We start from the raw sequence: 14,080 nt of genomic DNA, 5'->3' as shown, positions 1-14,080 counted from the left end.
GGCCTTTTTTGTGTCAGTTACACTGTCTATTTATACTATCTTAGAACTACAATACATCGCTCCCATTTTGAGATGGCAACTTAATATTCAGTCGTTGCATTTTTACTTATAGTAATCAAGGAATAAACAGTCCTTTTTGAGATTAAGAAAGGTATTTCTTTTATTATTTAAAGAAAATAACATTGATTGAACTCGTCACTGTTAATTTAAGCTATAATCTTCTCTGACTATAAGTGAGGAATACACAAGGCTTGTGAAATGGTCTGTGTAGTGAAATAATGGTTTGGTTGGCCATGTTTAACTCTCATACATCTTGGAGTGAAGAGGATGTGAGAGCAGATATGGAGTTGAGTTGAAGCGACATGATTATATATTTCAGTACCAAGGGTTGAAGTTTGATTCTTCTAAAATGGCTTGTTTGCATCCAGGAGAGGCCTGTTAAACTTGCCATGGTTCTGTCTTCTGCAACAGCTTATAATGGGAAATATAAAACACATACACTTTAGATTGCCCCAGAATTAGTTACTGCCTTATACCCTCTAAAAAGCTTGGCTTTCCTATGCCAACCTTAAAGTATGTACATTCTTTGACATGCTTTTTCAGTACACCTAGTGTAAAACTTAACACTGGATGTAATGGTCATCAATGTCAAACGTTTTAAAAAACAGTGCTTTAGTTGTTATATTGATATATTAAAGAGTAAATGTTCATTCCTTTGTGAGATTTGTACATGTTTACATTTGCACAGTTGTCAGAAAAGTATTTGTATAGTCTTGACTATAAAATGGAATGAAAGCTAAGTTAAATGAAAGAGGACTAGCCTAATAAACAGGTGAAGTCAGTGTCTATTGGTTACTTAAAGTTTGAGCTCCTTGATCATTGGCTTGGCGCGAAGGCCCAGCAGCAGGTTATTGGCTGCCAGGGCGGACATCTCATTGCGGGTGGAGTAGGAGGCACTAGCAATGTGGGGTAGGATCACTGTAGAAAAAGAATGATGCAAACTTTGTAATATAGTTGTTTTAGGCTTTATAGTGATTCTTGTGCTTTTAAGTTACTGAAAAATGATTCCTCAGAGAAATCCCAGTAACAAACTTGTATTGTCTGGCAGAGAATTTTGAGGGTCTATCCAAACTGTATCCAGACTTAATTTCCCTTCATTAAATGTGCGAGTGTAAAATAAGAAGACATACCACAGTTTTTTAGTGTAAAGAGAGGGTGGTCTGTGGGCAGGGGCTCAGGAACGGTCACATCTAGTCCAGCCCCTGCAATCTGTCCGGTAGATAGCGCGTCATATAGGTCCTCCTGGTGCACCACGCCGCCTCTGATGCAACCACAGAGAGAGCACAAGCACTCTGTTAGTAGGCTCACTTACGCACGTCAGAGCAGATCGGGCTCTGCGTGTGGAGAGCAAATTCCAGCCATGGTAGTTAAAGGGTTATCTGTGGAGGTCATATTTATCTTTAGCTGAATTCTTCACTTTAGCAGAGATAGTGTGAGATGTTGTTGATCTGTTTGGGCTTGGACGCATTGAGAGTTATGTGTTGTGTTATTATGTTTTCTATGAATGTATGATAAACAAACCTGCTGGTGTTAATGAAGATGGAGGTTTTCTTCATCTTTGAGAACAGGTCCTTGTTGCAGATCTCCTTCGTCTCTGGCGTGAGAGCACAGCACGCGGCCAGGAAGTCAGACCGTTTGGCCAGTTCATCCATGGAGACTAGAACAATATGCACACATGGTCAAAGGTACTCATATTGGTTATTTAGAAGATGGTCGACATCCGGGGATCACTAGCAACGGACGAGTACAATTTCAATAATAATAATTCAGAAAGAAAATGAGGGGGGGGGGGGGGGGTGCTTACCATATTCTGCATTGATCAAACTAGCCAACTCAGGCCTGGGTTCCACATCGGTGTAAATAAACTTCTTAACTTTGAATGGTGCAAGGCGTTCGGCAATAGCAACCCCTTCAAATGAAAGAATATAGATGTTGTCAAACGGGCAAGCAACATCTACAATTGTGAGGGACCTCTGAATGTGGTAAGGTAATGAATCGGTGTACATATATACTTTATATATATTATATATATATACATATATATATAATATATATAAAGTATATATGTACACCGATGGCCGATGCATTTGTTTTACACTGTGTGTGTCTGTGTGGGTGTGTTAGTGGATGTGTGTGTGCATGCATGTGTGAGAGAGAGAGAGAGAGAGTGTTTTTGTTATGCATACCAATCCTCCCCAGGCCAAAGATGCCCACAGTGCTGTTAGCCAGCTCATGTCCACACAGCCACAGAGTTCTCCACGTTCCCCAGCCTCCGCTGCAGGTTGGCACAAAGGGTAGCACACCAATACACAGGGTATACACTATCAGTGTGTATTTGATGAGTGTATTAGTGTGTATGTGTCTTACACTTCAGTTTTATGTCCCCTGGTACATAAAGTAGCACGCCCCTAATTAGTGACATGAGCCAACCCATCTGTGTGCCTATGATGACGCCTCTGTGGTTAGGCTCCATTCTATATATATATATAGTGTGATGTTGTTCTGGTAATGTATGAGTGGTGTGTATGCCGTTACGTCTTGGCCTCGTGTGTGGCCTCGATCAGCCTCCTAGAGGTGGCGAGGAGCAGAGCTACGGTCAGCTCGGCCACAGCATCCGTCAGCACTTCAGGGGTGTAGCCCACACGGATACCCCTGAGCAGTAGAGCTTTAATGGAAGCGTGTTCACAAACAGATACGCATGCATTTTCACACACACACACACACACACACACACACACACACACACACACACACACACACACACACACACACACACACACACACACACACACACACACACACACACAACACAATTGACCACACACACACACACACACACACACACACACACACACACACACACACACACATAACGCAACACAATTGACAACACACACAAACACTTCTCACTCACCGTTTCTTAAGCTCTTCCAGAGAGAGATGGTCGAACCCCACTGACATAGTGCTAACGACCTTCAGGTTAGGGCCTACAGCCATACTCATCAGAAGAAGCACACAAACACACAAACACACACACACACACACACACACACACACACACACACACACACACACACACACACACACACACACACACACACACACACACACACACACACACACACACATATTATTACTCAAAAAACAATACATTTGGGGGGTTGCTCTTTGCATTCAGATAAGCTACTTGCAGCAGCCATAGGTTGCCAGGGCTGACCTGCAGCGTCCAGTAGTTCTGCATCGATCTTCTCCGTTAGCACACAGAGCAGTGCGTCGACCCCCTTCACCTTCTGAAGCAGCTCCTTCCTGGGCACTGGGACGTCGTCTGAGTCCCACAGCTCATACTGCACCCTGCAAACACAAAACTCATTATGACCTGACTTGGTATGCAATACAATACCACTATAATTTGTATTTCATTTTCCTGTAGTTAATCATGAAAGGAAACGCATCCTTACAAAATATCTTTCGCAGCAAGCTGGCCAAGAATTCTATGTGCAGAGTTGTTTTATTTGAACAAGTTATGCCAAGTCGACAGGAGCATAACACAAAAATAAATTTGAAAGACCGTAGTTGTGGCAGTGTATGTGTACTCCTCTACTACTCTAGGCCTACTTAACCATTGATAAACATTTAGGTATGATAATGATGATAAACTGATGATGAAACTCACGCACAATACTAACTCAAAAAAGTTCATTTAGTCTAACTTGATAAATGAACAATTAAGGTACAAACTAATTAATACTAGTCTGTTTACATGAACATACAAGTTAACACGCACACTAAATAAGGCCTCAACAGATATCCAACAAAGCCCTGATTTATATCCATATATTGCTGCACAAAGTGTGCAGTGTCCCGAGTTACACATGAATCACCGGTCTCTGTGTGACGCGAGGACTCACTGCCCAGACTCCTGCAGGATCTTCAGGCCCACCGGTGGGATCTGTCTGGTGACGTAGACCTTGGACATGCTGGACATGTTCCGCTGAACGGCACCGGCAGTCGCATTCCTCAAAAGGTTCAACGGCGCTACGGCGATGTGCTGGAGACGACGCAGGGACACACGGCTGCACCACATCACGGAGAGAGGGTTGAGTCTGTGGACAGGGCCCTGAGAGACAAACAGGCAGGCACACACTGGTACTTTGGAACTGACCCCATGTGTAGGTATCAGACTTTACTTAGTGGGAGGCACAGATTGTGGTCTTTCTGACCAATATGAGAGGTGGGAGGATGCGGAGGACTCCCCGATAGGTCTTTACAGCAGGATTGGGGCTTTCAACTGTAAAAGCTCCCAGACAACAGAGAGATTAGGGCAGAAAAGATAGAAAATAGTGAGGGAAAAACGTGGGAAACCGAGGGACACACACACACACACACACACACACACACACACACACACACACAAGAAGGACACATTTTCATGTCAATGTTTTACTTTTCCATGATTGACCTTTGTCTGTGTAAACAGTAAGGGTCTCAAAAATGACTAGCAACCTTACAAAAGTCTGGTTCATTGATTTTGGTGTGCTCTTTCAGAATGGTTACTATATAAGATACCATATAATATAAGTACCACTGCAAGTTGAAGATGATTATGCCAAAATATATCAAAACATGTCAAGTCATTGCAGCCTTTCATAAGCATGCTGCTTGATCATAGAGTTTCTGCTAACTAGCATGCTAATTCGCAGAAACAATTACATCTAATAACAACATTTTGTAGCTTGTCTTATGATGCCAAATTTTATACATGTCATAAGCGTTATTGACTGACAAGGTTTATATGCCTTCCTAGTCTCACCCTCTATTGGAAGTCTTTGTCACGTGACAAAAAATAACCCGGAACCGTTCCAAGTTTCTAGCCATTCAGAGCCATTCATTCGCTACAGTTCTTCGCATACACTGACAGGTAGCAATCTCACATCAATTGCGTTATTTTAATGTTTTTAAAGGTTGCACAATTTATTTATATCATCATAACTTTACTTTAAATGTGTGCCATTTTCTGTTCGCTTGTGGCGTATGTGTCATAGCTGTTCGCTAGTATTTTTTGCATGTGTTCTTGCCTTATGCCGGCTTCTCAGACAGTGCCACCTATTAGGCTAACATTAGTTGCTAACATTATGCTGCTTTCCGTAGGCCCACTCTCACTCACACACACACACAGACACACACACAAACATACATACACAAATACACGCACAAACAACCTTAATGGAAGAGTTACTCTGTCAGGCTTAGCATAGGACTATAATTGCCTTCGGTTGCTTCAAGAGAGCCGATACAAAGCAAAGCTAGCGGAGAGTAGTCTAGCGAGTAAGGTTTATAACTTTATGGGTTTATAACGATGGTTAGGTGTTGGTGACTAGTTAGTAACGTTGGCTAATTTAGCTCTAACTGACCAATGCGTTGGTTTTTTGTTAGATTGCCTTGATGTGTACGGTCACTTAATACATGTTTGGAACATAAACAAGAAACCCTGCCAAATGCACTCAGCTGTTTGTCCTCTGTGTTATGATGTCTCTGGTTCTTTAGCTTTTTCTTGCACCAGCGGATTTCCCCCTCTTCCCCTCCCGCTATGGCTGCAGATTCAATGGAGATCGACGACTCTCTGTACAGGCAAGTTTTTGTAAATGTCTATCGTGTCTAAGTCTAGATGGATAAAAATAGACAATGTATTGGCATACAGGAACCCTCCTGAGCGGAAATCACATGGAGATCCCATGCAGTTGACACACGTTATTATTCACTTATTGTTACAGAGTTTATGTATTTTTTTTCCTGTGGGTTACTATTGTCTCTTCTTTCTTATTCTAGCCGTCAGCGCTATGTACTGGGAGACAGCGCTATGCAAAAGATGGCCCAGTCTTCAGTCTTCCTCAGTGGAATGGGCGGATTGGGAATTGAGATAGGTGTGCCAACTAGTATTTTTTTGTCCTGTGAACTGAGTTATGGCATTGTCATGTCCACATGATCATAATGCAAATCATCAGACCCATTGAGGACCCATCGTAATCAAATATAACTATTGTTTTATGTTTATTCGCAGCCAAGAATATTGTCCTTGCTGGTGTTAAGGTAAGATATTTCACAAACAATGTTGTCGTGATTACAAAAGTTAATGTTCCCTACTGGATTACTGATGTCTGTGTGTGTGTCTATACGTCTACAGACAGTAACCCTACATGACACCAAGCAGTGTGAAGTTTGGGATCTGGGCATCAACTTCTTCATCCGCCAAGACGATGTGTTCAACCAGAGGACGAGGTAAGGCTGACAGGGTGGCACGTGCCTTGTATAGCTGTCCTGATGTGAAAAATCGATTAAAATACAGGCCAAATCAATGATGATTCATATTTCTCTTGGGCCTCTCTTACTCACCCACATACTTATCCGACAAATGAAGTCCCTTTTATATGCATGTTGGTTGAGGTTTTTTTTCTCCCTCTTTCAATGATAAGAAGGAGAAAATAGTGGCAGATTATAGGATACACATACTATAATCTGTTCCAGGGTGGAAGCTGTTTTCCCAAGGATAGTGGAGCTGAACCCTTATGTTCATGTGGAGAAGTCTTCATCCACTCTGGATGACAACACTGACCTCAGCTTCCTCAGAAAGTACCAAGTAAGAGCCGTGCACACAATACTTCCTAATCGATTGTTAGATCATTATTTAAATCAAAATATATTGCTAGAGTATGTGTGTTCGTGTGCCGCTTAAGAAATGTAAACGCGTTGTTTAGATTTGTCGGTGGTATAGTTTTTGGTTGGGCTTGGGAAAGTGCTTACAAGGTTTTTGAAAGTCTGTAATGTCTTCATGTTTTGTAGATTTGGGCCTACTGATCTTTGTAATGTACATTACACCACATTAACTAATGTGTTTTTATGTGTGACAAATTGTGTTGTGCTTTGCTCTGCTCTCCAGTGTGTTATTTTGACTGAAGCCAGCCTGAATCTCCAAAAGAGAGTGAACGAGTTCTGCCACTCACAAGAGCCTCCCGTCAGAGTACGTCTACGCAGCGCTGGCTCGCCTTCCCTGGTAGATTCTGAAGGTGCAGACCGTCCATCCATGTCTCATCCATGTCTCATCCATTGTGTCCCCTCTCCGCTGCAGTTCATCAGCTGCAGTGCCCATGGGATCTGCGTGAGGGTGTTCTGTGACTTTGGGGATGACTTCGAGGTGTCGGACCCCACGGGGGAGGAGCCCAAGGAGATCTTCATCCAGAGCATCACTCAGGTTTGAACTCCAGAATAATCTCTTTGCTTGTGAAACGCACCTTTAAAACCATAAAAGTACTTGCTTAAAATACTTAATGGAAAATAATGGCTGAAAAGAGGTAGGAATGAGAGCTAATACTATGTGTACCGTCATGTGCAAAAAGTATTACATGTGTGCATTTCTGTAGTCCTATCTGCTTATTGTTTTGGTGAAGCCAAAGGGGAACCTTTTGTAGCTAGAAAACACTAATCTGGCACCACTCAATCGACTAGCGTTAACTCACTTGAAGGCGGGCGCTGTTGAAGTTTAAAACTATTGGATCTGCCCAGTGCCACTCTGGATCTGCCATAACCAATCGCTATCGTTTGGTCGTGACGTATGTCGTGCGCCGGAACCGGCCGGGAATCACGTCGCGCACAGGCTGTAAACAAACCCAAACACTGTGCGTCCTTCAACGAGAGCTGACTTTAACGTCATTGTTCTCAGCCACTCCCTCTGTTCGCTGATTGGACGCACACAATTTGGACAGAGAAAACCCGCAAATATACCGCAAATCCAGACGTAGTACTGAAGGGAAATGAACATCGAGCGGAAGTACTTAGGCGGGCGAAGCCAGGCTAGTTAGAAGGCAGGAGGATTTAAGAATTAAAAAAACGTAGTAAGTGTGTGACTGGCTGTGCAGCGGCAACTAGCCGAGCCTACTGTCGAAACGAAGATTCTTGTAAGCAAAGGGAGAAGCACAAACTAGCTATCCTTTATTCCTTTGTAGAACACGGCATTGTATTCATAATGTTAAGAGACACTAATGCCTGCGCATTGTACCGATTACCCCCTCTCAGGGCAGCCCAGGGGTGGTGACTTGCATGGACAACCGGCCGCACGGCCTGCAGAAAGGCCAGTCCGTCCTCTTCAGGGAGGTCAACGGCATGCAGGAGCTCAACGGCAGCACGCGGCCAGTGACGGGTACGGTACCACGGCGGCCGTTTTAGCTGGATTCCTCTCTTGTACATATCTGTGTGTACACTTTATAGTGAGCTCCCACGGGGTTGGTCTGACTCACAGCTGCAATATAGTCCCGGCCCTCGCTCAAGAGCCCACGCTGAAAGGAAGTGAGGCCATGTGGTCACCCTGGAAGTGACGCACATGATGTTCCTCAGGCAGACGTCTTCCTTTGTGGCTTTTAGGTCGAGAGATATGTTGTTTGTTCTGCAGTTTGTACCTCGTCCCTATATAGCCTACTTTTCAGCGATGATGGATTTAAATATTGCTATACACTTCTGTGTGTGTGTGTGTGTGTGTGTGTGTGTGTGTGTGTGTGTGTGTGTGTGTGTGTGTGTGTGTGTGTGTGTGTGTGTGTGTGTGTGTGTGTGTGTGTGTGTGTGTGTGTGTGTGTGTGTGTGTGTTTTCAGTCCTTTCTCCTCATAGTTTTTCAATAGAAGACACATCCCATCTCCGACCCTATGCACATGGAGGTTTCTTTGCCCTGGTGAAAACGCCCATGACGTTCAGCTTCGTAAGTTGTCACGCTGCAGCTAAGCAACCCGAGCCCTGAATAGGAATAACAAAGGGATGCATCATATTGTACGCGTTGTGTGTACGTTTCAGGAGACGATGGAGAAACAGCTGTGGGATCCTCAGGTTCTGACCCCAGACTTCAGTAAACCAGAGGTGAGGGGGTGCGTTCAGCGGTGCCTTTGAACCAGACAGTTTCCTCGTGTCACCTCTGGTTGACCTTGACCTTGTACCCACCAGGCACCACTACAGATCCACGCAGCCATGTTGGCTCTGGACACCTTCCAGGAGCAGCAGGGGAGGATGCCCAACATCGGGTAACCTAAACCCCCATCCTCTTTCGCTTTCCGTTCTGCTTCTGGTTTTTCATTCACTGTCATTGAAGATAAAATCCCTTTGCCGACGTGTCCAGTGATGACCGGCTCACGGTTGTTTCTAAAACGTATTCACGAAGGGCAGGAGGTAAAGTCTCTGCTTAATTATGCCTTCAGGTGTCTACAGGATGCCGAGGTTTTAGTGAAGCTCACGGAGGAAGTCAACGGCCGGCTCAAGAACAAAGTGAGTCCCAATACGGTTTGAACCTCCCACGGTCTCCCACAGCCCGATGTGCACCCTCCTCTTATTGCGGCACCCTTCCTGTGAACCCCTCCTCCCAGGCTCCAGTGAACGCTGAGCTGGTGCGCTGCCTTTCCCGGACAGCGAGAGGCGCCCTCCCCCCGTTGGCGGCGGCTGTAGGCGGCCTGGCCAGTCAGGAAGCGCTCAAGGCCCTGACCGGGAAGTTTTCCCCGCTGCAGCAGTGGGTGGGTCAGCCTGTGCATGCATCAAACAGTCAATGTTTCTCCCAAAGCATCCTATTATATCCTGTTGAATCTCTTTAAAACAAAAATTGTAATGCATGCATTTGCATATATCTATATCGATCTATATATATCACAAAATTTGGTATGTTATTCATTCTTGTTTAAATTATTTCTTATCATCTAATCAACCCGCATGTCTTATCCTCATTTTTAGTTTTATCTGGATGCTATCGAGTTGTTTCGGCCGCTCCAGTCTCTTCCCGTGGAGGAGTTCTCCAGCAGGGGCGACCGCTACGACGGCCTTAGAGCCTGCATCGGAGAGTCAATGTGTCTGGAGCTGCACAAGCTCAGGGTGTTCATGGTGAGAGCCACACCGCTGATCACAGCCTGTGCGCTGACCGTCACGGAGGCGTGGTTCATAGTGACCACAGCCTGTGCGCTGACCGTCACGGAGGCGTGGTTCATAGTGACCGGGGTGTCCTCTCTCTTCCAGGTGGGCTGTGGCGCCATCGGCTGTGAGATGCTGAAGAACTTTGCTATGCTCGGCGTTGGATTGGCAAAGTGCTCGGGAGAGGTAGAACTTGAAGTTTAGATAATCTGCCTGGCAATCCAGGTCTCAACATTGTATTTTGTATTTGTTTTGTTGCTGATTTGTAACGTTTCCATTTTGGGACCAAATGTTTGTGTCTTCAGGTGTTCATTACAGACCCGGACCTCATAGAGAAATCCAACCTTAACCGACAGTTTCTCTTCAGGCCATATCATATACAGGTGAGCAGATGATCCTTCCTCTTAGCAGAGCTATTGTAGAGTGGGCTAGGCCACTCTCCATCTATAGTAATGAAACAGGAAACAGACTGCAATACCAGGCTTGAGCTTTTGGGGCAGAGGTGCTTGACAGTGTAGAAATGAACGGGGTGAATGAAGCTAAATGCTACCCAGCTTCACTATTCACTTCACTATACCAGCTTCACTATTTCAGCTGTGTATGGCCTACTCACAGCTACTGTCGCAAATAACACAATATACTGGCTCCTGGGATTACACTAACACTTGCCTTTTCCATTCCCTTCGTACACTTTCCTCTCCTCCATTTCTACCACAACCCCGCCCACACACACCTGGCTCTCTCCCGTCAGAAGCCCAAGAGCAGCACGGCGGCGGCGGCCACGCTGGAGATCAACCCGGAGCTGCAGGTGGACGCCCACCTGCACAAGGTGTGCCCCGCAACCGAGGGCACCTACAGCGACGCCTTCTACTCCCGCCTGCACCTGGTGGTGACGGCGCTGGACAACGTGGAGGCCCGCAGATACGTGGACAGGTCAGCAGAGGCCTGTCGCCATGACGATTACAATACATTTGGCAGATGTTAGCATGTTGAAAGGTCATGGCGTCTATTGGAAGTGAAAACCAAACACACTGTTGTAGTAGTTTGTAGTGAGTAGTTTGCATAGTAGTACGATGCTTTGATCCCGGTACAAATCTCGTTTGAATGCCCTAAGTTTCAAAAACATAGAATGAAAGAATATGGACTCAAATTGCCCTGTATGGGTGCCTGTTACTGGCCTGTTTGTGGTAATCAGTTGATGCCAATCAAGCCTGCTTGCGCCACCAATCAGACTTTAGAGTGGGAGGGCCTTGTGCAAGAGAGCGAAAGCCTGAACAGCAGTAAAGCCCTGCCTCAAAGAGAAGTGTACCAGGAACTGAATAAATAATAGCATAACCCGTTGAACACAAATCTAACCAGTTCCACTTTTGTCCGTACAGTCGAAGTGTATCCAATCAGAAAGCTCTCCTGGATTCGGGGACGATGGGAACCAAAGGACACACAGAGATCATTGTGCCAAACCTGACAGAGTCCTACAACAGCCACGTATGTCGTCCTTTGGAAGCACACGGGTTCAGCTTATAAGACCCACGAGACACCTGCTGACCTGGCATGGCGCAATATCAGCTTACTAGATAGCTCATACAATGGCGACTGTGTATGTATGTGCTAGTCTGGTGGTAGGCTGTGCTCCATCCCAGTGCTTGGGGAGTCACCTGCTCTCTCTCGCCCATCAGCGGGACCCCCCTGAGGAGGAGATCCCGTTCTGCACCCTGAAATCCTTCCCAGCGGTCATAGAGCACACCATCCAGTGGGCCCGGGACAAGGTGGGAACCCCCTCCGCCCTGCCTCACAGGCTCCTTTCACTCCTGGTGCAGGTTCAGAACCAGTACCACGCTAACAGGTACCTGGCCTCATATTTAACGCAGTCACAGTGACCTCTTCTCTCTGTGTTATGTAGTTTGAAAGCGGGTTCACTCAAAAGCCCTCCACCTATAACCTCTTCTGGCAGACTCACTCTTCGGTGGAAGCAGTGCTTCAGGTAGGTGTTTGGTACATCCATAATATAACTAATAATACAAATAAGATCATACATATTTTCTTAATTTATATGGCCATAATGCAAGTGTTTGTGTGTGTGTGTGTGTGTGTGTGTGTGTGTGTGTGTGTGTGTGTGTGTGTGTGTGTGTGTGTGTAGAGGATGCAGTCGAGGGAGAGTCTGGAGGGGGCTTTCCAGGTCATCAAGCTGCTGAGCAAGCGGCCCAGCCAATGGGAACACTGCATCATCCTGGCTCGCCTTAAATTTGAGAAATACTTCAAGAAAAAGGTAAAGAACGGCCCTGGGAACCTCGATCTGTTCACATCTCGGCATGGGAAAGACTGTATTTATCATAACACTGATGTTGTCTATAAGGCCCTCAGCATTCGAATGCATTGTAATATGGATGTTGTTGATGTTGTCTTGAAGGCCCTTCAACTGTTGCACTCCTTTCCTCTGGACACGCGGTTAAAGGACGGCAGTAAGTATACTAACCTGTATGTGGCTCAGTCACGCCCAACCTCATACCTCATACGTCACACCTGGTTATTAGAAAAGGGAAAGGTTGTAATGGAGTTTGCTCAATTTAAAAGGTTTTGATTTAAATCTGAATCTCTGTTAAATGTTCATGGCAAGGTAAGTCTAATTTTTCATTAAAATTCCCACATCGGCTTACGGTCTGGCGTGCCAAGTGATGGCAGCATAGAGCAGCAGGCTCCCGACCAAATTAACAAAAAGTGTCCGAAACTCGAATTTATTATTTTGCAAGGCGATGAAGCTGTAAAAGAATTAACTGACGTACGACGATGCCCAGAAAAGGAAAATAAGCCACAAAAGTAGTTAGTTAGGACGACCAACTGTCGCTAGCTAGCAGCAACATGGTGGACGATATGACGCAGGAAGAATTAGCCCCGAGCGGCGACGCTAACTAAGGCTTAATTCTGAAAGAACTACGAGACTTCAGGAAAGACTCCAACCAGCAACTTATCGGTATAAAGGAGGACATAAATAAAATACACCAAAGAATGGAAGAAGCAGAAGAGCGGATCGATACTGCAGAGACACGGATTCAGGCATGGGAAGAGGTGGTATCCGTGTTGGTGAAACTACAGGAGCAGACGGAGGGTAAACTGACTGATTTGAAGGGGCGTTCGAGTCGGGAAAAGGTCCAAATTTTAGACACATGTCGGTGCTACCCTTAATGGCGTTCGATAAAAAAGTCGGAATATTTCGCCCTTAGGGGGCGCAATAAACGAGGAAATTGTATATCTTCTAATTGGCCAAAGGAATGTTCTTCAAACTATAAGGAAACCATCAAGGGGCAAACCCGAGACTATATAAAAAATATGGCCAAGAATTATTAATGTGGGCGGGAGTTATTTGGCAAAGGAAAATTGTCTTTGGAAAATTTCACCAGAAGGGTTCGCCAAAAACGACGAAATAATATATCTCCTAATTGGCCAATGGAATGTTCTGAAAACGCGTTTTGGGCTATAACTCCGATTTTGACAGTATCTGCATATTTTGTTGAAGATTTAATAGCTTTTGAACGTTAATTAGTAGGCCTAAGTAGGTTGAAGTTCCTTCGTTTTTCCTTGTGAAAGCGAACAGCTGTTGTTCCGTTCCAAATCAGCTGTCATCTGCCGCACCGTTATATAAGCCGCAGAATCGAAAAATGGGAAAAAAAGGCGCGTCTTATAGTCCGTGTCTTTTTCTTTTTAACTTTTTATTGAAAACACCCCTTGTTCTGTTTGTTCTTTTTATTGTCTATAAAAAAAAAGGATGGAGCAGCGTATATCTTGCATTACTGATGATTGTGAACTGTGTATATAAATGTGACTCCAAATAAAAATCTGTGTTTTGTTAGAAAATGTGATGGGTTAAACAGACTTTACTGATCACACACACATATGAAATCAGTCACACCAACAATCAGTTCCTGCGGTTGCTTTTTGCCCCCTCTTTGAACTATCCTTATGCCAGTAAACAGTCGATTTGCGGAACCAATGACAAATTTCGCATTTTTTTCTGACTCCCATACAACTTTTTCTGTTACTGAGGTCCAGGAGTGATGCAAGAGGTGTGTCTGATTTAGCCACTCTATAATGAGTCAT

General features: G+C 44.9%; 2 protein-coding genes across 3 annotated transcripts in view; one reads left to right on the top strand and one right to left on the bottom strand.

Moving 5' to 3' along the window:
- Positions 1-133: 133 nt before the first annotated feature.
- On the bottom strand, positions 134-4,255 carry grhprb (glyoxylate reductase/hydroxypyruvate reductase b). The gene is made up of 9 exons (XM_060047052.1): positions 3,969-4,255; positions 3,278-3,411; positions 2,975-3,047; positions 2,596-2,712; positions 2,247-2,335; positions 1,865-1,969; positions 1,582-1,717; positions 1,191-1,321; positions 134-978 (listed from the first exon to the last, which is right to left on the bottom strand). Exons 1-9 carry the CDS (start codon positions 4,142-4,144, stop codon positions 857-859), a joined length of 1,083 nt encoding a protein of 360 aa, XP_059903035.1. The 5' UTR covers positions 4,145-4,255; the 3' UTR covers positions 134-856.
- Positions 4,256-4,898: 643 nt separating this feature from the next.
- The window catches only part of uba6 (ubiquitin like modifier activating enzyme 6), a 15,782-nt gene continuing 6,600 nt past the window's right edge, over positions 4,899-14,080 (top strand). Inside the window, exons 1-23 of one of the 2 annotated variants that reach the window (XM_060047039.1) lie at positions 4,899-4,978; positions 5,605-5,688; positions 5,887-5,981; positions 6,119-6,147; positions 6,242-6,336; positions 6,583-6,694; positions 6,995-7,075; positions 7,184-7,306; positions 8,128-8,251; positions 8,698-8,801; positions 8,894-8,956; positions 9,041-9,117; positions 9,292-9,358; positions 9,457-9,600; positions 9,815-9,961; positions 10,094-10,174; positions 10,294-10,371; positions 10,740-10,921; positions 11,368-11,473; positions 11,665-11,754; positions 11,889-11,969; positions 12,126-12,254; positions 12,396-12,447. In XM_060047039.1, coding sequence (XP_059903022.1) covers positions 5,648-5,688; positions 5,887-5,981; positions 6,119-6,147; positions 6,242-6,336; positions 6,583-6,694; positions 6,995-7,075; positions 7,184-7,306; positions 8,128-8,251; positions 8,698-8,801; positions 8,894-8,956; positions 9,041-9,117; positions 9,292-9,358; positions 9,457-9,600; positions 9,815-9,961; positions 10,094-10,174; positions 10,294-10,371; positions 10,740-10,921; positions 11,368-11,473; positions 11,665-11,754; positions 11,889-11,969; positions 12,126-12,254; positions 12,396-12,447 — 2,101 coding nt within the window. In that variant the 5' untranslated portion in view covers positions 4,899-4,978; positions 5,605-5,647. Of the gene's footprint in view, positions 4,979-5,005; positions 5,386-5,604; positions 5,689-5,886; positions 5,982-6,118; positions 6,148-6,241; positions 6,337-6,582; positions 6,695-6,994; positions 7,076-7,183; positions 7,307-8,127; positions 8,252-8,697; positions 8,802-8,893; positions 8,957-9,040; positions 9,118-9,291; positions 9,359-9,456; positions 9,601-9,814; positions 9,962-10,093; positions 10,175-10,293; positions 10,372-10,739; positions 10,922-11,367; positions 11,474-11,664; positions 11,755-11,888; positions 11,970-12,125; positions 12,255-12,395; positions 12,448-14,080 lie in introns of those variants that run through there. The other variant, XM_060047040.1, reaches the window with a different exon arrangement.

Source organism: Gadus macrocephalus, chromosome 3 (assembly GCF_031168955.1).
Source record: "Gadus macrocephalus chromosome 3, ASM3116895v1".
In the NCBI taxonomy this organism is placed as follows: domain Eukaryota; kingdom Metazoa; phylum Chordata; class Actinopteri; order Gadiformes; family Gadidae; genus Gadus; species Gadus macrocephalus.
Note: the sequence above shows the minus strand (reverse complement) of the source record. Positions and strands in the feature narration are given on the sequence as shown.